The sequence below is a fragment of the Melanostigma gelatinosum genome (assembly GCF_949748355.1).
Source record: "Melanostigma gelatinosum genome assembly, chromosome: 2".
Taxonomy (NCBI): Eukaryota; Metazoa; Chordata; class Actinopteri; order Perciformes; family Zoarcidae; genus Melanostigma; species Melanostigma gelatinosum.
Window position 1 is genome coordinate 30437575 of NC_136635.1, and position 23121 is coordinate 30460695.

Consider the following 23121-nt stretch of genomic DNA (forward strand, 5'->3'; position numbering starts at 1 on the left):
AGGATTGAGCCGCTCGGTTTGTCATCGGTGTTTTTTTCACCTCTCACTCCTGGAAAATGTGCAAATTCCTTCGAGCAGCAGTTCTTTTCTGCTGCTGACAAATTGCGCTGCAATCCGTCGTGTCGGCTGATTGGTGGATATTTAAACAAACCCGGCCAGAGTTTGACGGATGGCCTCATGCGGGAGAGGCAGCCATGTGTGGGCTTTTAGTTTCACACAGTTTCACAAAGTCAAACCGAGCAGCAGGCACACGCTTTTTACTCAGAGTAAAACTTCACGCTGGAACACAGAGAATCCCTGAAGAATAGATATGTTCGTACATATTCATAAATCTCCATCAGAGAGTTTATGCTGCGCTCAAGACAAACTTTCCGACCTCGATAGACAACGTACAATGTGATTCAAAGAGATCCTTCTTGTAAACTCGGGACGAATCCACCTTTGACATTGGAAACAGTGAACCATGGACGAAAAGGCAACACAGAGTCGAGTTGCCTGCATTTAACTAAAATAATATATTCCAGTAAAACCTGTTCTGTATGTAAATTGATGTCAAAATATGTTTTTTTTTATGAACTGGTTACGGTAAACAATCTCTGGATCGAAGTTCTGAAGAGTTGTGCACTCGGTGAGCCGTGGTTTCTGTTTCACGTTTGGGAATGTTCCTAGTTTCCTTTATTTCTGTATTTATGCTTTTATTGAGCAAACTGGTGACAACTGTATACAGACAAATGTGTAAAATGTATGTGATGATTTAAATATGGTACCAATTTGAGTTGTTTTTATGAGTGGGAGTGTTTGTGCGAGTCTGCTCGTGTCATAAACTCCTGCTGTATGTGAATATCTGTAACCGTACATGTACAGGTATGTCTGAGGAGGAGGAGAGAAAATAAATGCTCAAATAAATTGTTTATAATAACGTTGATAATTAAATTTGATAGCTATAAATATTATTGTCATGAATGATGTTATTGTTATTTATGTTGCCACCATCTTTAATAATAATGTCAATGGTAAGCAAAAGACAAAATTAAATAAAACAACAACAAAAATACGATTACTATTATATTATTATGAATAATAATACAAATACATTTTAAATAGATTCATTAATTCGTGGAGGGAGCTGATCCACACGGCAGGTCCTCCCTCCTCATACCGGGCTGACCCCAGACCCCCAGACCCTCATACCGGGCTGACCCCAGACCCCCAGACCCTCATCCCGGGCAATCAATCGTCTTCACAGCAGACTTGTCGCGGCAGGTGACACGAATTCCGTTCACGATGGCGGATGACGGTTCCATCAGGTGACAGTAAGTAAAGCCAGTGTGCTCAACACACGGCCTCCGGGTCGGTGTTTGTGTCTGGCACCTACTCACAGGCGGGTGACGTTTTAATTGCGTAGCTTGAGCCCTCGTCTCTGAGGGGCTTCGTGTTTGCCGCCAGTGTTTTCTTTGTTTTGCCCTCCAGCTAACTCGGTGACGTAATCATGACTTCGGCTGTAAAAGGGTCCAGAATGACTGCAGGCTCTTAAATGGAGTATCATTTTGGTGAACTTCACTCTGAAAATGTGGTTCTACTCTCGTTTTAATACAATAAAATCCATTTGAGCCCAGTATCCTTAAAATGAAAATATTATTGAATGGATGTTTGAACTCAAAGAGTGATACAGGGATCTCCTTTCACTTATTAGAGACACAGCTCACGGCCTGAAATGTGTTCGTTTTCTCCCCGTTTGAAAAGGCCATCCATCCATTCGGCTGCATCGGCTCACTGTTTGCTCACTGCTGGCGTCAGGAACAAGACGAGAGAGAATGGGGAGGTGAGGGAGCAAACGCACAGGTATGTTTTATTGATCAAGCACAAGAAGGGGAGCCCATCACCATGGGGATGAATAATGCATCAGGTGAGGGGAGAGGAAACCGAGATGTGAGGTGAAACAAGAGGCGAGAGTGGAAGTCTGGGCTTTCTGGAGAGGGTTGGCCGTGTTTCAGCAACTCCATTTCCACACTAGTGGACTGAATGGAGCTTCTTTTGCCAGCGTTTGAATCTGAGCGCACACCTGTGAGAGGTTTGCAGCCTTTTGCGTGTTGATGAACTGATTGCAGGTTAATGGTATTGTCACTCTTGATATATCGCATTTCTTTCCACCCGGGGAGTTCAACTCTGACTGTGGATAGATTACAAGGTAATGGGCCTTGAAGAAGATAAAGGCCCCCGATCCCAGCAATTTAAGAGCAGGACACCCTGAAAGGTGTGCAAAATGACAAAGAACATGTCACAAAAATGTCATTTTGTGTCTCTTTTGTGGTTGTCTCTTTGTGGTCGTTCTGTGTCTCTTTGTGGTCGTTTTGTGTCTCTTTGTGGTTGTTTTGTGTCTCTTTGTGGTTGTTTTGTGTCTCTTTGTGGTTGTTTTGTGTCTCTTTGTGGTCGTTTTGTGTCTCTTTTGTGGTTGTTTTGTGTCTCTTTGTGGTTGTTTTGTGTCTCTTTGTGGTTGTTTTGTGTCTCTTTGTGGTTGTTTTGTGTCTCTTTGTGGTTGTTTTGTGTCTCTTTGTGGTCGTTTTGTGTCTCTTTTGTGGTTGTTTTGTGTCTCTTTGTGGTTGTTTTGTGTCTCTTTGTGGTTGTTTTGTGTCTCTTTGTGGTCGTTTTGTGTCTCTTTTGTGGTTGTTTTGTGTCTCTTTGTGGTTGTTTTGTGTCTCTTTGTGGTTGTTTTGTGTCTCTTTGTGGTTGTTTTGTGTCTCTTTGTGGTCGTTTTGTGTCTCTTTTGTGGTCGTTTTGTGTCTCTTTTGTGGTTGTTTTGTGTCTCTTTGTGGTTGTTTTGTGTCTCTTTGTGGTCGTTTTGTGTCTTTGTGGTTGTTTTGTGTCTCATGGTTGTTGTGTCTCTTTGTGGTCGTTTTGTGTGCATTTATGTCTCTTTGTTGACAGATTGTGGTAATTTCACTTTTCTTTGAGGTCATCCTGCATCTCTTTGTGGTCATTTTGTGTCTCTTTGTGGTCATTTTGTGTCTCTTTGTGGTCGTTTTGTGTCTCTGGTCGTTTTGTGTCTTTGTGGTCATTTTGTGGTCGTTTTGTGTGCATTTGTGTCTCTTTGTTGACAGATTGTGGTAGTTTCACTTTTCTTTGAGGTCATCCTGCATCTCTTTGAGGTTGTTTTGCATTTCCTTGTAGCTGTTTTTTGCATATCTTGCCTCCGCTCAGTGGTTCTATTCAGAAACCCATGCCTCATTCTGACTCTGACTAGCTTTTCGTCTTAACACCTTCATTGTAGGCCAACATGTAACTTCACCTTTCAAACCTAACGCTGGTTCCATTTTGTGTAATGAGATTTTCTTGTTGTCACTGAAGGCCGGAGATTGTGGATTGTCATTTTCATTGATCGTTTTAATTTATTGTTTTCATAATGCGGGCGCAGTGAAGCCTTTTGAGACTCAAACTGCATTCAAGGGCTGCGCACATGAACTTGACTTATTTCTTAATAACAACCACTGAAGTGAATGAAAACAAAAGTGCAAAGACACACACACACACAAAATCAATGTTGGTGTAATGTGCGCTTCAGTTTACGTCTGTCTGGGCATTTTGAGAAATACGTTCATGGGGGATTCCCTGTGGGCATCTGGTAAACGAGCAAAAATATAAGCTTGTGGATATTACTGTTGCAGGTCAATGGATGCAGGCCCAGCGCCTGAGACATGAACAATCTATTCTCACATTACAGAACAAAACCAACTGTGAGCTGACACGTCCAGCCTCCTCATATCATCCTTTATAGGCCCTGTAATATTTGAGTTTAGTGTAATGTTTTCACATCTATACGTGCCACTGGGTCTTGGTTAAAGGTGCAATATACAGGATTAAGAGCATTCAAACAGCAGCAAACAACTCGTATGTATAGATATTGTGGCGTAATGTCGACCTGAGCAGAGAACGAAGTCTCTCTTACTCTGTGTTGTGACCAGGCTGCCCGTGCATGCTTTTAGTGCGTGTTACTGCATGTGGGTAGCTTCCGGCCGCTGCTGTGCACTGCTCTCATACACTGGTTACAACTGGTAACCCCGCCCTGTTTGACAGCGTCGATGCCGAAGCGTATCAACCACCCTCAGGTTCCCTCTCAGGTAAACACTGTTAGCTCCGTTAGCGCCGTTAGCTGCGAGCCGCCGGCTCAGCCGTCATGTTGAGAGCAGACAGTCTTTTGAAAAATAGACTTCCGTCTTCACAGGAAACTCAGTTAGGTTCAGGGAACAAAACTAATTGGTTAGGTTTCGTAAAAGATCGTTGTTTGGGTTAAAATAACAAGTTTCTGAGATGGATTGATTGATGGTTCGTCTGGTTATGTTTGTCTGTTTCGGCCGGTTACTTGGTTTTGGCCCTTGCCTGTTTTTGGACTTCAGTAAATGAGAACTTTCACATTCCTCTGCCTGTTTCTGTGTCGTGCTTTTCTGAGCCATTGCACTGTTTCTTTTGGAACAACACACAGTATGTTAAACACCGCACATGAGGGGAACTATGAGGAAAAGATCCTTTTATTTTACTCAAAATAGCAGAAAAAAGTCCTTCATGACAGTTAGACCGTCATTCAGTCGGAGATGCTACAGGGCTGAATTACATTTAACGGCTCACGGTAGGAAACAGAGAAAAGAGGGAACTCGAATCACAAAAGAGCCCGAGGGGGCTTCACAGCCTGCAGATGAATCGTCGTCATTGGAGCTCTGATTGGTGCGCAGAGGGAAGTCGCCACAGGTGCTGCTTGTTCATTTTAAATTCCTCTGACAGACTCTTTTTATTATTATTGAAGATCGTGTAATTATCATATTCCATATCAATCCACCCAGTAAAAAAACCACATGTTCCACAGTGCATGAAGTCCCAAAGCGGTGCATTTCGTTCTATATATTTAATTCGTGCCTCGATCACTTGGGTGCTACAAAATATTTGAATGACTCCAGCGTGTGTCGGGAATGCATGAACACTTTAACATGCCGGTTCCTGTGAATTCCCTCCGTGCCCTCCCGTTTGTCATCAAGCGTTTTTCGGATGAATACATAATGTCAGGATCACGCATGAAAACCCTTCAGCGCTTCCCGTTGAGCAACGACAAGATGACGACGTTTATTCGAGCCAAAACATTTAATACACACCATCGCAGGAGACATGCACTTGCAGCACTTCACATGGTCCCCAACTGTAGCTCTCATTTTACCAACACACACAAACCATAAAATAATTTAGAACAAAACACATTTAAAAAAAGGTGTTACATTTCCTTTTTGTTTTTTTTTCTCATACATGTTCATAATACTGCTTCATAAAATGTATCACAGAAATTAGCGCTTTTTTTGACACAGAGCAAAACCATAAGGAACCAACTCAGGTATTACACCGACACTGTGCTTGTGGATAGTTAGCAGGAAAACTGTGAAGTGGCGACAACCGAGAGGGAATGTCGCAGAGAGGACAAGGAAAGAAGAGTCTGTCGGAGGAGGAGGAGGAGGTGGGTCTATATCCGTCCCTCTCTGATGAGAAACAATCCAAGTGTGCTGAAGGCCAGAGAGGTCGATCTCTAGGCGTAGAAAGTCTCTACTTTCACTGCCTGACCGAACATGGTCATGGAGAAGACCAGGCCCAGGATCTGCACCAACACAAGAAACAAAAGCAGCCGTGAGTCAAACATGAACGGGCTCAGATGTGCCGAGTCACAGCGAAATAGAGAGGAACTCTTCCGTCTGTTTGGCTCATTCTCTGTATCATAATGTAAATACCAGCCAAGTCCAAATCTCATGGAGTTTGTTTCTTGGATAATAAATCCATAGACTGTATGTAAGAAGTGGACGTAGTAGTGAGGCCACTTAGATATGAGTGCGCAAGGTTATCTATACACTATTCAGAGCATTCATACAGCAGCAGACTGCTATCAGCTGTGTAAAGAGAGTCGGTGTGTGCACCGTTAGCTGCAAGCCGCCGGCTCAGGGTTCATGTTGAGAGTTAAGAAGAGGCAACTGTACGAATAAACAGGGTCCACTGTGGCCACACGCCATAATTGCAAAACAACGATTAATGCTGAAGTGAAGTGTTGCAGAGAAGTCAAAACAGACTTGTTAAGTTCGCTAACATTAGCCATCGTAATAGGCTACTGGTCATACCAGGCCAAAGGCTGCAGCAGCTAAACCCTTATTAATGTATTGGAGGAAATAATCAAACTTTTCATTTGTAAAAGGAAGAATGTGCCATTTCTTCTTTCTAAAGATACATGAACACGCTTTAATTTGTGTCCCTCAGCTGAGCATTGACTCATACATGAGTTGTATAATTCTCAGTCAGCTGGCAGACCATCATCGGAGATCAATCCGCAGTGATTACATCTTCTTTCTGCGTCTCATTTTACTGCATGTAGTCGCATTTTGTAAAAAAGCGGGCCCCGACTAAAACTGCTGTCCGTCTAAATGGAAAGGACGCTGGAAGTATTCGCTTTATTTATTACAAAGTCAGAGCCTCCGTCTGAGGCTGCAGATACCAAATACTGGGAGTTAATGACTGCTGGAGAAAAGGAAAAAGAAGAAGTCACACAACGTGAAAGCTGTAATTACCTGAGTAAGTGCTGTGCATAGAGCAAAGATCCAAAGTGCCACCAGGTTCTCATGAAGCCAGTCCTTCACTCGCTCGTAGCACGGCTGTGGAGACAGAGTGAGCAAACATGAGCCCGCGAATGTAAACTCGCCATTGAGATGTCGAGTAATATTTGCAGGATTTACAGCAAGCCGCTTCCCCGCCGTACCTTTCTCCGCGCAGCTGTACAAACGGGAGTAATGTGGATGCGGGAGCGGCACGTACCACGCAGGTATCATTTGGACGAGAGAACGGGCTGAATTTCTCACGTCTGGTTGAATGCATTTTGAAGGCGACGTGACCAAAACCCCTCTAACTGCGTCCCACCATTTTTATTTGTTGTCATTTTCAGCACCTAGAGCACATTTTAAAATCTCTTCTCAAAAAATGTCCCCGAGTCATAAAGGGCCCACCGAAAAGGCAGAAAGAAAAGAAAAAGGGAAATAATTATTGAATGAGGAAACGGAGCTTCTGGGTCAGAGATGTCTGTATCTTCCTCCTCCTCCTCCTCACTGATGACATGTTCTGCTCCGTGTAGGAGGCTCGACTGGGAGCTCAGAAAACCTCAGCAGGTGTTTTAATTGGGCTTAAATAATTTTGTGACACTGGCTGCTACGAAAGGTCAAGAATGAGCTTCCATGCTGAAAAACAAGGCTGTGCGTCGTTGCCTTTCACAACATCCCTAATGGGTGTTTTATAATGATGAGCTTCAGACACCTACTTGGTAAGAGTTGGCGAGATCAAGGTTGTGGTTAAAGGGTAACTTAAAGGAAAGGTTCCCATGTTGCTGTCTTTTAAAGGTTCAACCCTGTTGGTTCAGAATCCCGTCTTTATGTTTGCCTGGATCGTGTTTCTGTGTTGAGCTGCAAGAAGGGAATTTTGTACAACAAAACGTCAGTGTGCAGCGCTGAATGAGGCTGAATGAGGCTGAATGAGGCTGAATGAGGCTGAATGAGGCTGAATGAGGCTGAATGAGGCTGCCGTACAACAACGGTGTGAATTACGTCTCGGGGGAAACGCATTTCTGTGACCGCAGGAGACGGCTGTTTGTGCCCCATGTGAAACAAACGGTCAACGCTCACTTGTATTCATTTACAGACGACCTTAAACAACCAAGATTTATTTATTTTTGACTAAACCTCACCGGGTAGTTTTCTTCCTTTCTTATTTGCTTTGTTTCAATTTAAAATGTTGTTCGATACTTTTTAAAAACCACCGTGAATCGTTATTATCTTCACCAGGAGCATAATCGGCCACGGATGTGTGTGCATGTGTCCGTGAGTGAGTGAGTGAGTGAGTGTTCACCTTTTGTCCGTCCACAGCTAATCTCTCATTCTGCTGCAGCAAACTGCACAATATTTTGGTGGACAATTATGGCTGCATGCTCAAGGACGTCCTGTGATTGTGGTGGCTCACATTTTCTCAGAAACACCTTTTATTGCCGGTTTTTAATCCTGCCATTGACTGCCAGCTGGCTCGTCGCTCACTCCTCTCAACTGGCCCGCGGCCGGTTTGAGATCGCTGCTAACGACACAGCTGAGTGCATAGCCGACGTGCAGCCACTACTCTGCGGCCAAAGACACATAACCGTTTGCACATTGATTGTTTTGGATGGTGTGTTTGGCTACCAGCCAACAGAACCACCGGTTCACACACTGCCGAGTACGCCGCTGCTGCACAAGGGCAGACAGCTTGGTGAGCTGAATTTAGTTTTTGGCCAGATTGCATGAAAAGGCTTATAAGACGACTTTGAGTGTCTGCACATATCACTGCTTGAGTGGGTTTTTCTACGACACCTTACAGCCAATTGGTGTCTTGCCAATTGGTGTCTCACCTGCCTCTCTCATCCACCTCCTCACCTGTTCCTCATTCCCCAATTAGTCCCCACACAGTATTCACACCGGCCGATGCCCACCTGCTCTTTGCCAGTTTGGTAATGTTGCTTCGTGCCGGGCCGGCATGCACCTCAATCTGGAACCTGCACCTGCACCTGCACCTGCCATGTACCTTCATTAAGATGCTCTTTGAACGGATCCAAATTTGACTTTTGGTTGGAAACAAAGAGCAGTCTTTACTGGTGAATGTCAATAAATGTTTTCGGCATCAATGCAGTCATTTTTCATTTAATTACCTTCTCAATGTTTCCACAACCCTACGTACGGAGGAAACCTTGAAACATTTGCATGCTTTCAAGCGGAGTGCGTGCTCGTGGTTTGTTGTGAGTGTGTCCTTGTGCGTCGGCATGTGTTTGCTATCAATGAGAGCGTGAGGAGAAAACATCTTTCACACAGTTCTTGAGTTCACGATCACTCGGCTGCCGACGCCAAGGATCAGCCTTCATTCAAACTCTCTGAACAAGTTGTATTCGGTCTTCATGAGATTTCTATCAGTCAAAAGAAGCACTCTTCTATTTGCCTTGACAGTCCAACAATACAGAAATGTGCATAATATCCTTGAAAACCTCGGTTACTAAGATACTGTATGCACCACAGAAATATAAAAAGAGGTCTGCAGGTATTATTGACAGTGAGCTGTCGTGCTTCAGTGTGAACTACACAAATTTATTTCTTCTGAAGAGCGAACAATCAAAACACAAAACTACGTGGATTAGTTGGGCTTTCACACTTGAAGGGTCGCCGGCATACAGAGACCTGGTGAAGGCAAACATATGTAGAAAATATGTAGAAGTGTTTTGAAAAACCTTTAAATGGTTTATGCAAACCTGGTTTAAGGACAAGTAATAGAGAAATATTTTAAAAGGTTACACTGTTCATTTCTAAAAATTGAAAATGGCTGCAGCTTGGCCTTTCCACTGCCGAGTGGACGAATTGAATCGAGCTGCAAACAATTGGGGTAACGGCTTTTCATTCGGAGATGAAGGTCTGCTCCCAAGCCCACACCTGTGAACATAATGTTTCAAATCTTCCCTTTGCAAGTGGAAACTGAGGTTTACTTAAGATTTACTTCATTTACTAAACTGAAGAATGAGTTTTAGTTTGAAACGGTGTCTCAGATTGACTATGTTTAATCATAAGAATGCAAGAAATATACAAAGCTGTCCTCCTTAGTTTTGTAACCATTAAGTTCAACTGATGAAAAGAATGTCACCACAAGGTTCATTTAGTAGCTGTTGTGGAGCTTCAATCAGCAGGATTTTGCGACTCCTCTGGTTGTATAGAAGTCTATGAGAAAATGACTCTACTTCTCTCTTGATTTATTACCTCAGTAAACATTGTAAACATGAGTTTATGTCTCAATCTCTAGTTTCAAGTCTTCTTCAACACAGCATGATGTTCATTTATGCTCACAGGTTTAGACTTGGGAGCAGACAGACCTTCATCTCCGAATAAAAAAACATTTTTTGCTCGCCTAAAAATGTTGGATTCATCTTTCGATTGTACTTAGCGCAAACCTCTTGTGTCACTTTTGGTTGCAAAAAAAGAAAGATGGCGACGGCCAAAATGCCAAACTCCAGGCTTCAAGTACCAGTCCAGAAACCAATACGTGACTTCACGGTCAATACGTCCACTCCTTTTATACGTTTGGTTTAAATAAGTTATTTTATGCTCATGAAAGAGGGCGTGATGTCACAATTCATGGCTGTGATTCTCTTTCACAAACGAGCTGCGGCCGTGCTCTGCTCGCGGTCATACGGATGTTTGGGTGGCACCTCGATACCGCGGCTCCACCCCGTGATCACGAGCTACTCTGCAGACTCTGCCTCCAAAATGACGTCAACGGCAGCTCCCGCATTTGGGATATTTTCACTTAACTTCTCTACAGTCTGAACCGACGCTGAAATCATTGTCGCTACTGTTCATCCTCTTCACTCATTATGGTGTACAGAGACTGCTGTAGCACTGCTGGATGAAAGAAGTAGACTCACTCCTCTTGATTAAGTGACCTCAGTGTGTCGATAAAGACAATGTGATGACTTCAAAACTTATTTTCCATTTTAATTGCCCTGGCAAGTCTTACTGTGACTTTGTTTTTTTTATCTCTCGTGCTGATCCTCTAAATAATAGCCAATTAATCAGCTTTTGCAGTTTGTCAGCGCTGGAAAGTAGCTGTTGTGCAGGCCTGCTGTTTTTGTGTTTTATTTTTAGTGGACTGAATGAGTCATGAGAATTTAGATTCAAACAAAGTTTCTTGCTGAGGATTTCCAATTGGTGTTGATGGCAAATGTAGTCCGTTGAAGCGATAAATTCCTCAGTGTGAGCTATGTTGACTGAGACAGACGAGTTCTCCTGCTCGCGGGGCCATACAGTGCCTACATGTACCAGCATGCATTGAGCTTTTGTTGCCCCAAGGATCGCGGCCAAGCCCCCAGGAAGAGCGCCCGTCTCTGAAGAAAATATTACGTAGTCGCCAATTGGTGGGATTGAAATTTCCGACGTCCATCACGTGATGGCGTGGCGCCCAAAAAGACAGACTTTTCTCAAAGACGTCCATTGGGAACGAGACGTCTGGAACGCTTCTTTTTTTTCGTTAAAATTAGCTTCCCAGTATCTAGAATTATTTTCCTTCCTCCGTTCATGTGAATGAGCCCCAGAATAAGGCTGAATTTACATCTTTAAACGGCAAATAGCAGGCAAGTTTTGAATCACATGGCGAAAATATCAACACACTCTGGAACTGACTGAAGATTCCAAATATGATAAGCTAAACGGAATTTGCATCCAAGATGTGATGTTCTTAAGGCAGGAGGCCTAGTGGGACCATAAACGGCGAAGAGCAGAGGACCTAAAATTGAACCCTGAGGGATGCCGTAGGAAACGGTGGACGTGAAGAATAAATTAAATGATTGCCTGCCAGTATTTTATGTCCAGTGCTTTCGTTGCAAAAGGTGAGATCTGGTTTGCGCTGCCTTTGTCATGGTTGAAAGGAATATTAAAGTTTGCCTTCCTTCTGTGTGAAAGTATTCATGATAAGAACAGTTTCAAAAAACATATTGAATTCATTTTTGTGAAGGCATTTCGGGTGAGAACGAATTTCCAGATCAGACTGAGAAGCTGTGGTTATGTCTGATAAATAACAGTCAAAGGACCACATGTTCCTGCATAAGAATAGTGAGGTCTGCTGTGTCAATGGATGAGATAGAAGCTAGAGGAAGGTCACGATTTGATGCATCAGCTGCCAAGAGGAGATCATTTGTCAAGATGGCTGATTCTGTCCAATGCAGCAAGGTCTCTGAAACCAGACTGAAATATTCAAAGACGGTGTCCTGAAGCAAGAGAGCCGGCAGCAGTTCAGTAAAAACATGATTTGTCTCGCACTGTGGGAAGAAAGAGCTTCTGAATATCAGTCTTTGGCTGTTCAGGACTGATTAAAAAAAACGCCAGCTGCCAAATTTCCAGCTCTATAGCGTCACTTAACGACTGAACAACCGCTGGGACTAATTACGTTAATGACAAGTTTATGGGAAGAGTGTCGAGGGAACAGGTGCTTGGTTTCATGTGAGACGCAGTTTGCTTCAGTTCAAAAATGAGATAGTGAAAGACCTCCGCGCAGTAGCGTTTGCCAGGCCACAAGTAGGCGGAGTAATCGAAGTTCTGAATGAATGTGTCATCAATACCAGCTGTCCCGACATATTACCTCAACGCACTCAATCACCTCCCGTGCAACAACTTCCAATCTTGCTAAATGATGTTGCATGTGCAGATTCATCTAGTTGCACACTTTCCTACCATAGAGACACCTGAGACTAAAACGATGTAGCTGCATTGCCTGTTTTTCAGCAGCATTTACAGTCGAGCTCATGAAATGCAAACCCTTCTCGGCAGATCTTCCACATGACACTAATGAATTTAAACTCAAGCGCTAACCCTTTTCCCCCGTGCGGTTTGGCAGCAGCAAAGAGGCATCAATTATTGGTTTAACCTGGTCAGGATGCAACGCGTGTGTGGCCTATGAATGGTCTAACAGACGTGAAGATGCTTTAAGAGGCGCACACCTCGAAACCTCAGTTTGTTTTGTCGTTGTAAAGTTTTTCATGACAGACGACGTCTGTGAATTTGACGACTGGTTGCTTTCTGCAACTTTGATCACAATCTGAAAAGTAAACAACAACTCTGTGCACAGTGCAGCTTGATAATAATTAAAAACACTGATTATGCATCCGACAAACATTAGTAGCACCAGCAGTCGAGTCCGTCTGGACAGAAGTAATTAATTCAATGTCTGTCATCAAGAATACAAATCTCTCACTGCGTCCTGCTGTTTGCTTGTTGCACAGTTAAGGTTGACTTTTCTTAATTGGACAACTTGTGAGTCAAGTTGTTTTTCAACAGATAACTGATTATTTGAATTTAAAAAAATTATTATAATTAATTATGGTCCCGGAATGATTTGGGATTTAATGAGGAATAAACTTTCGAACTTACAAATTTGCATTTAAATGAAATGTGACTCACTCAGGCAACCTCACTTAATCTGTACCTGAGATGATATTGGACTTTGACTCCCTCACACAGGTCAGGTAGACGCTCACCAGTACAGATAATCAACTTAAATTTGTCGGTTGTGGTTTTGTAAATACAACATTCAAAATTGGCCTTTTTAATTACAACCTCTGATCGCGGTTAAGGTTTAAGTGCTCCAGATTCCCTCTCGTTTTGGAACAAGCTTTCTTTTCTTTTAACTCTAAATGGAGCATAATGTACTAAATGAACATCATGCTGTATTGAAGAAGACTTGAAACTAGAGATTGAGACATAAACTCATGTTTACAATGTTTACTGAGGTAATAAATCAAGAGAGAAGTAGTCATTTTCTCATAGACTTCTATACAACCAGAGGAGTCGCCCCCTGGTGGACATTAGAGAGAATGCAGCTTTAGCACAGGAAGCATCGGCTTCACTTTTCAGAAGCAGAAGTTGCAGCCTGTGTTAAAACTGATGATCAAACTCTTGACAAACTTTAGATACTGACTTTCTCTCGTTCCGCCACATGCACACCGCTCCACAGGCCTGCTGTGGTTGCTGAGGTATGATTCGACAATCCCCGGGAAAGGGATTTCAGCTTCATTCAATTTAGGCAATATTCAAATTTATAGTCCTGTATAACTGAAAAAGATTAAAAGGTTAGTTATTGGTGTTTTTTTTGGAGGTTTACTTTGATTTTAATGCCAGGACTTACCGCTGTCCACCACGTCCCTGGGTTGTCCAGGCCACAGTTGTCGCTGTACTCCAGGCAGCAGGAGTCCGGCACGCGGGAGGCGTTGTACACTTCGAACCAGTCTGTGTGGTTGGTTACTCCACAGCATCGAAACTGCACCAGAGAGACAATAAGTTGAGAGTCTCGCCTTTTTATTGTCCCGACACTCAAAATCCTAATGCGTGATATCTAATAAACATCCTCCGCTGATGGAAACTAAAGTTATTTACTGAGCAAAATAATTCACATGTGCCGGGCATATAGAAAACTGTTGATCTGTCTGTAATTGAGCCCCTTTTCGTACAATCCACATCTCAAAGCCCTGAAATCATTTCCCAACTCGCCGGCTTCTTTTGATCTACATCTCCCCCCCTTTGTGATTGGTATGGGCTTTTGATAAGGGATCACGGCCTCCACCACGAAATCAATTCATCAGCGTACATGGTGAAAAAGATAAAGCGCCCCTGATGTTTTGTTCATTCAGTGGACATTATTGCCACACGGGAACAATGCCGCCCGAGCCGCTCCGTGCACAGAATCCGGGATTGTGTGTTAATTTGAAACTCGCTCGCCCGCTTAAACAATGGATCAAGTTTGCAATTTATCATGAAGTACGGCAGATGTCGAAACGCATCTGAAGAATAAAGTTTGAGAACAAATCAAAGGCTGAAAACTGCACGTAACATTCAAATGTTTTCACCTTAAAAGTAAACGCCCGGCGTGCCGTGCTGTCCCCTTTTTCTGATGTACGGGTGTTTTTACTACTTCTGCTCTTGTATGTAGATTCTCTTCTGTCCCAGGAGCAGCCATTCATAATATTCAGGGTGAACTCTGCTGGGGCCAAACATTCAGCGTTTACTGCACTGCCGGAACAGAACTACACGCCACAACACTGGATCTGTGACGTGGGGAAGTCTCCCATCTGTCATTTGATGTGTCCCCAAAGGCGTTGAACCGCGGCACCATCCATCCTCTGCAATCCTAAATTCCATATCTCTGTTTCTCGCATTACGTTGTGAATTATTTGCAGGGGAATTTAAGAAAATATAAATAAATAATACAATGGAAGAGAGACTCATCAAAGAGGACAAAGATAAAGATTATACCTCTGAGAGTTTCCATTAATCTATCTGACAGCATTTTACCACAGCGTTTAAACTGTAAAGCTTTGAGCATTTGATACACTCGGTTGAGACATTTTCACACATTTTTACTGATGCTATTTTTTAGATTGCTGATATTTTTATTTCTTATTTCCCAGTCGGCTTGTAAATGTCCAGATCCCATTGACGACAGGAAGGATTGCAGAGTTTTGTTAAAATTTTACATAAAAAGGAGGAATATAAAACCAAATGGCCCTTCAACAGTTGACTACTCCCTTTTAATTTAATGTGAGCACAGTGGTACTAATGGTAAAACATTGCCAAAAGCAAATGTAAGCAGTGCCTCAGTGAATAATGCAGTCAAAACGTCATGTACCTCAGCTTGTTACGAGATGTATTTCGCATGACTTGACTTGCTAGATGGCATTGAAGCTAAAGCAAAAATAAATATGAGTTTCTCACATCACAGAAAAATGTGATATAAACCACCGAACACAATTTGAATGAATAAAAAAAAATATATAATATCAAGTATATAAGTTTAGGTTTCTAAATCATGAAAAATGTGAAACCACGGCTAATCGTGGGCTTCTTTCTACATAGTTTGTCTTTCATAATGGCCAGAATTAATAAGCGTGTGCTTATTTGTAAATAATAATTACAGTTCATCATTAAAAGCCGGTACTCTGTGGAGGTCACGGCCTTTACCCGCAAATATCTCAGAATAAAAGCCTTGTGTTAACAAATGAAGGGATTCTACAGAGAGACGCTCGAGGGCTTTTATTTCTACAGATATAGACATCGAAAGTATAGTAATGTTGCTGGTATCATGTGAATATACGGTCAAAAGATCATCTTCATTGTCTAGTTTTGCTGTAGCGCTGACCGGCACAACGAAAGAATAAGCGAAATGCAGCCGACTGCGCACCTGAGCAGTGCTGCTCACGCAGGCTGTGTGGCTGCTCTAACCTGAAAACATGGGCACCGGAATTCAACAAATGTCCAACAAACAGCCATCTTTCAGCCAGGAGACCGCTGTTTGTTCCTGTTTTGATTTATTTCGTCACGTAACTTACGTACTTCAGTAACGGCACTTCTGTAGTTATTTTAACCCAAACAACGATCCTTCCCTAAACCGAACTAAGTAATGTTGTTGTCTAAACCTAAGTAGTTTTGTTGCCGAAACCTAACTAAGTAGTTGTGTTGCCTAAACCTAACTAAGTAGTTTTGTTGCCTAAACCTAACTAAGTAGTTTTGTTGCCTAAACCTAACTAAGTAGTTTTGTTGCCTAAACCTAACTAAGTAGTTTTGTTGCCTAAACCTAACTAAGTAGTTTTGTTGCCTAAACCTAACTAAGTAGTTTTGTTGCCTAAACCTAACTAAGTAGTTTTGTTGCCGAAACCTAACTAAGTAGTTTTGTTGCCTAAACCTAACTAAGTAGTTTTGTTGCCTAAACCTAACTAGCTTCATTTGTTATGTAGAGTTAGGGGGAGGGGTTATGATGAGGATGATAAAATCCTAGACACAAAAGTTAAGAAAAAACTCAACATTTCAGTACGATCAGTCTATTCACGTGTCGACAGCATTATTTTCTAACACTTATAACGATTTTACTTCACCCAGACTTTAATTCTTGACTCTGCTGCAATGCTCACGACAGAATGTATTTTAAAGCACCATTACCTCAGTAAACTGTGTCGGAGAGGATGATAAAGGACTTAAAGCGCTCATGCGTCTTACATCAGTTTGTACGATCATCCAGGCGTTGGTCAGGCCCACGTTGCCCTCTGTGCCGAACAGCTGGAGGCCCTTCTTCAGATCCCTCTGGGCGTAGTGATCGATCTGAGGCGACAAGAAATAAACATGGCGTCCATCAATGACAAATCTCAGGTTTTATCAACTAATTTATCAGGTAAGAATAAATGCTATTTGAATTTAAACGCCAACAAATAACCACATAGATTCTCAGTTATCCTCGAAGAAAACTGAACCAACAAGTTATGGTTTTTAATATCAGTTCTATCGTTATCTGACAGCAGACACGTTTACATGGGGAACCACCATTTGTTAGACCACTGGTTCACACAGTTAACTTGCATAGAATAGAAATGAATAAAAATAGATATTTTTCTCCCCATCAGGGCAGGACATTAGTCTTTGTCTCACCAATAAAGAAGATAAACAGAGAACAAAACCACTCCATCAAAAGACACATTAGAAATACAACACGTGTCCAAAGGACTCATTGAAATCACCCAGCATGGGAATATTTCAGCACCGTTTGTTCTTTCTATTGACTTCACAAGGATCCCTTATGTATATTTCTGTTTATCAAATGTGTTGCAGTGTCCTAGAGGCATTACATCAAATTCAGACTGGAGGGGATGTGAACCATCATTAAAGAAGACCGACGCTTTGAGACCTGATTGCCTTCAGTTCCTCCACCGGTGGTGAAGGAAGTACTCACATATTCTACTTTTGTTAATGTAGAAACGCCACAGAGTCATTCAAGATCATACTAAGTCTTACTTAAAGTTACCGTGAGGAACTTTGAACTGGTTCTGAACCAGTCTCAGTGTAGTCCTGATCCTCTATCAGACCTCCATCAGTAAAGAGACCGTCAGAGAGAAGATGGTCTGTTTCTATAGAGTTATTCTTGATGCTCGTCATCGGAGCCACCGGGTCGGATTCTGGTGAAATCAGATGAACTCATGCAGGTTCACCAGAAACTCCTTCAGCTCAGACTCCAGCAGAGACCGGCCCAACGTGGTCAGACCCAGATCCTCCAACAGAGACCGGTCCACCATGGACAGACCCAGATCCTCCAACAGAGACCGGTCCACCATGGACAGACCCAGATCCTCCAGCGGAGACCGGTCCACCGTGGACAGACCCAGATCCTCCAACAGAGACCGGTCCACCATGGACAGACCCAGATCCTCCAGCAGAGACCGGTCCGCCATGGACAGACCCAGATCCTCCAACAGAGACCGGTTCACCATGGACAGACCCAGATCCTCCAACAGAGACCGGTCCACCATGGACAGATCCGGCTTCCTCCTCCTCCACCTCCACCGCCACACTGCTGGAGACCCAGGACGTGTTGCTGGACCCTCTGGAGGGAAGGGAGGCACGGGAGAACCAGAACCAGGACTGAGAGGAGCAGACTGTCAGACCCTGCTGCAGCACATGCATCTCCACTAAAACCTTCATGTTTAAAACACTTAGGACGTGAGACTGCTCATGCAGAATTGTTATAAATAGTAAAGTTTTGATATTTTTTGCTGTTAACCTCGTTTACTTAAATTTTTCTTTCTCCAGTTTTTGATTCTCCATTCACCGTCGAGGCAAAGTTTTCCTCAAGAATTCAAGGTGACACCAGGTGAGTAACTGATATACAAACGGTGATTTTGTGTACAAAGTATTCCTTGAAACGGACTCAATCCGTCTTTCTTCGACTGAACCAACATCGCTTGAGGACGGCAGGTAACCGAGCCGGTGTTCAATAAACAAGCTGCATCAGATCCATGCGGGGTTTAATCATTTAGCAGCTTTGGTTCAGCACAGTGATCCTCAACAAACAAGATAACGCATCGAACAAAGATCTGCTTCATTTCTCATCATAGAAAACAAACTGTAGGTGTGAACACAGTCACAGAGACAAACATGCTTAAATGCACCGGAGCTTTGCAGTCACCAAATCTAAAATACGTCCGTTCATTTACAATCAGCAGCACAATCAGAGAGTTTGGGCGATTTATACAAAGAGCAAACACAAACTCCAGACAGGCAGAAGCTGCTCACACCTGTTTACACATTTAGATGGTCAATCCCACCAGACATCAATCGCATTGATCTCCACTGACCTTGCTCTCTCCTGCACGGCAGCCGGTTACCCCGTGAGGTTGTGCAAACACCAAACACCTTGTTGAAACTCTGCCTTCAAACACTCAAACAACAAATATGGCCTTCGTCCTGCCAAACAACGAGGGAACTGGACTCGTCAAACAGCCGAGAAACGGCATCGGCGTGGGATTCACTGGCTCCGGGGACGAGGTCGTTTTTACGTTAATCTGAATATGCCCGGCTGCATGTAAACGGGAATATTAGTGGAATAATCATTTTCATTTTGCCATGAAAACAGCTTATGTATATTGGGGGCAAAAAACTGGAATGTTTGATGCATGTAAACAAATGAGACGATGCTTAACCAGTGTAACGTTAGCATGAAAATATGGTGGAATTAGCAAGCTAACGTAAATTGGCGAACTGGCCAGCTGCTACATGAAACGTACCAGCTTCATCTACACGCTCTTGTCACAGCGTAGAAAAGGCCATCGCTATCGCCAGTTACTCGATCATTAACATTTATTCAGACGTGCTAATGTGGTGATATCTTGATGTCCAGTTGCAGAAAGGAGAGAACAGACTTGCCGCCGCTTCTCTGATCTTTGTCATCCAGCGAGTCGCACATTTATCCCCTCAAAATATTCCCGTGTTCTTGACTTCAACACAGAAATGTGGGATTTATTTTGAACGTGCAGAGAGTTTTGAATATGAGCAGAAATCGTGCTGAAATATATATGCGCGCTTAAAATCCAAGGGTTTAATTGAACTAGAATGAATGGATGCATCATTGAAGTGAACAGCTGCCACAAGCACATTTAAAGCGGTTGAAGTCAGTCGAGCCTTCACGTGTGTCGACACAGCAGAGATAAATATTTGAAAGCAATACAGAATGTCTGAAAGCCTCACTCACTGCATTATACTCTGTTATATTTTATATGGTTGTGTTCCTTAACATCCGTAAATTGGTGCATTACAATGTTGTGATGGAGGAGATCGCACAAAGGAAAATGAAACGGAGCGACGTCAAACACTGTTCACTGAAAGGAGATTCCCTCGAGTTAAGCGCTTCAGTCTACTTGCAGGAAGATGATTTATAGAATCTATATGTATCATATTTATTCTAATACTTTTGTACTTTTACTGAAGTAATGCAGGACTTTTTAAGGGACGGTTATAGACAGTTGAGAAATTGTAGAACCATAAATATTTTTTTAAAGTCACAGTATTAAAGATTTTTTAAGTATTTGTTGAAAGATGATTCTACCTGTTTGATGTACGGGTCTAAAAAGGTAAGGAACAAGGTTTGCTTTGATCAGATGTTTTAACTTCGTCTTCAGTCATTTTAAAACAATATTAACAAGGTGATTTATGATTACAGATGTCAGTCACCACATGTCGAGGGCATTGTGTTCCAGGCAGGTGTACTATTTATTTTTTATATTATGTTTTGTTAATTGTTTCTTGGAAAGTTCCTTTCATCAAAGTCACAACTAGAGGAGCCGACTTGTGTTCCTTAGACCCGATAGATTTTATTCTGCCTTTAAGGAATCGATGTGGTCGCCATCTTCTTGCTCTGTTATTAAAGGGGAGGACTGAGAGGAAGGTCTGGCGTGTGTTTATTTCTTGTGTGGTTTGAGTCACCTTAGCTTGTTGTGAGCAGGTACATTTCAGTGTTGCAGAACAGTTTTGATATCGCATTTGATGTCCATGCATTGTTGATAAAATGTCTATTTGGTATGGCTGTCCCTGGCTCCACCTCGTTATGCGTCTTGTGAATAAAGTATCACCTGGTAACACTTGTAACAGAGTACTTGTATACCATGGTATTGCTACTTACTGATGTAAATTAACTGAATTATTCTGCCGCGACTGTGTAAAACAGAAAGCTCATAAAGTAGCAAACAAAACGAATGAGCTGAAACGGACGCAAAGTTATTCTGAAAGGACATATTGAGGACTCGGAGACAAACGCATGAAGATGTGACGCCAATCTGTCCCTCCTCGTTTCATCTGAAGACACTCTGCTTCTTTTTGAGGGTTTTTTCTTCCCATGAATGCGATTTAACGCTTGAACATGTTTAATGCAACAAACCTTGTTGAAAGTTTCATATTTTCGGAAAACAACAACAAACGCTGTGTGGGTGTGGTGACTGCGCATCAAAATATCAAATCCCTGAATGCCAACATGAGACTTGTATCCTTGCAGGGATTTTATTTTTCTTCAAAACAAAACAATCTTCTTTATGAAAGTATAAAGAACAGAGAAGCAGTCTGACAGCTCGAGATGGACATTGAAAGAAAACAGCCGCTCCCTGCTGCGTCAGCCTGCTTTTCAATTTGATACGATGCTATCTGGAAAACAAAAACAACGCTCGTCAATTCTTGGTCTGTAGCTGTCGCCGTGGGAAACGACACAACAAACCATCAAAGAAACCTTTCGCCCAAAAATTACGAGGTACTTTCCTCACATTTGTTTTCCGTGTCCTTTAAACTGTCGTGACTAAAAGCTGGCGTTTCAAGGGGACTTTATGCTTCCTGCACTCTCATTGGTCAGCTAACAGACGTGCTCGTGCTCCTAAAAAAGCAAAAGTCAAACTTTTTGGTTGTTTGTCATTTAACCCCAACAGACGTGAATTTACCCAGAATCAGAAAGACCTCAAGTATGAAGTAAAAGACCTCAACAAACGGACTGTTCGTCGCATCTTTAGAAGCTACTGTCATATTTAATCTCGCAACAAAATATTAAAATCTCTTAAGCTTGTGTTTACCACCGACCTTATTTCAGGCATTTAAACATAACGAGGGAACCGGAAGTGCAAAAATGCTGACTCATTGCCGGGTTTTTGACACTCATTATTTCACTTATTGCACATCCGCTTCGGTCGGCATCCCTCTCGTCCAATCACAGAAGAGAAGATGTTGCATAAGAGGCTGTAAACATAAAAAAAAAGAAAAATGGGGGGGAGATGGAGATGAAAGAGAATCCTGAACAACAAATGACACAGATTGTAATTTCATGCAACAATAGAGAACCGTTGATGTGATTTCTGCACAGACTGGCGCTGTAAGCTGCCGCATGACATCATCGCCCTGTCACGAGGCAACATGGGAGCTATCTGATGTAAGAATCTAGCACAGGGAGCTCTTATCTCCCATTGGAGTGGACCGGATAAAGTCCTCTGAAGTTGTTCAAAGAAAGAAAAAGGGAAAAGGGAGGAGAAAATACTTTTTAGTCACTTACTTTTTATACTTTTTAAAGGCAGACGGAGCCGGCTGTGCCCTCAGCTCAGTATTGATGTTGTCCTCGGGACTTCAGTCGCCCTTTAACTACACCAGGCGAGTCAAAGATGGGCCATCAATTATTTACATGGCGGGGACACAGGAAGATATAAGAGACGTATGGAGAGGAGAGACGTGTGGATTCAAAAAGGCAGATGAGAGGTGGGGAAGAGTGGACGCAGGAGAAACGTCAACAGGGGAAAGATTTCTATTTAATTGTCTTAATTATTCCCAAAGTCAACAGAAAGCTGTGGGGAGGCATCCTTTTCTCACGACGGTCTCTGGAGCAGACCCGAAGACCCGAGGGCAGCACAGCATGTTGGTAGTTTTAAAAGAAACTTAGTCTGCCTTTTGTGGTGGAAATGTATCACATGGTCCTTCAGTTATAACTTGTCTCACTTAAACCTGCATAGACCAGCCTAACCCTGTTCCCACGAAAAGGCTGGGAACCCGGCCTTGGTGGGCCGACAACACCTGTGAGGGTGAAGGGAGAGGAGACGAGATAACGCGCATATAGACTCGGCTTTGTCTCTTTTATTGTTCTTAGACCTCCGAACCATCCGTGGGGAAAGAGCTCTATCCATTCAGCTGAATTTTGATTGAAGTGTCTGTTCATTAAATATGTTTTTAATACTTTAAGAAGTTCCATCGTGATTATTTCTCACTGGGAGATTAAAGAGATTTTTTTTCCACCACACCTTTAATTGAGCGTTATTTATTTATTCATCTTTCTAATTATTATACATTAACGTTTTCGTCTCACTATTATTTGATCTTTATTTATCTTATTATTTGTTGCATGATACCTTTTTGGTCTTGCTTTTAATTGAGCTTTATTTCTGCATATTTATTGAGCATTTATCGATGACTCTGGATTTGAATTGAGCATTATTTATAATTTGATGTATTTTACCTTTTCAATCAGGCCTTTAAATTGAGCTTTATTTATTTATCCTTTTAGTTATTTGTTGTGTTAGATCTCTTAAGTCTGTCTTTCTGGTGTTACCCGGCCATACATTGATATTCATGCTCGCATTTATTTACTCAATATCTGTGTTTTTTTTGAATTGCAGAGACAAATGTTATCTATTTATTAACGGAGCTTTCCGTCTGGAGAAGGGACATTACGTTT

General features: G+C 42.4%; 1 protein-coding gene across 4 annotated transcripts in view; it reads right to left on the bottom strand.

The window, feature by feature from the left end:
* Nucleotides 1-5108: 5108 nt before the first annotated feature.
* tspan4a (tetraspanin 4a) overlaps nucleotides 5109-23121 on the bottom strand; it is a gene marked incomplete at its 5' end in the record, with an annotated part of 101895 nt that continues 83882 nt past the window's right edge. For 3 of the 4 annotated variants that reach the window (XM_079282079.1, XM_079282078.1, XM_079282077.1), the window contains 4 exons: nucleotides 5109-5629; nucleotides 6585-6668; nucleotides 13741-13872; nucleotides 16602-16703. In XM_079282079.1, coding sequence (XP_079138205.1) covers nucleotides 5561-5629; nucleotides 6585-6668; nucleotides 13741-13872; nucleotides 16602-16703 — 387 coding nt within the window. In that variant the 3' untranslated portion in view covers nucleotides 5109-5560. Of the gene's footprint in view, nucleotides 5630-6584; nucleotides 6669-8518; nucleotides 8648-13740; nucleotides 13873-16601; nucleotides 16704-23121 lie in introns of all 4 variants that reach the window. The other variant, XR_013772524.1, reaches the window with a different exon arrangement.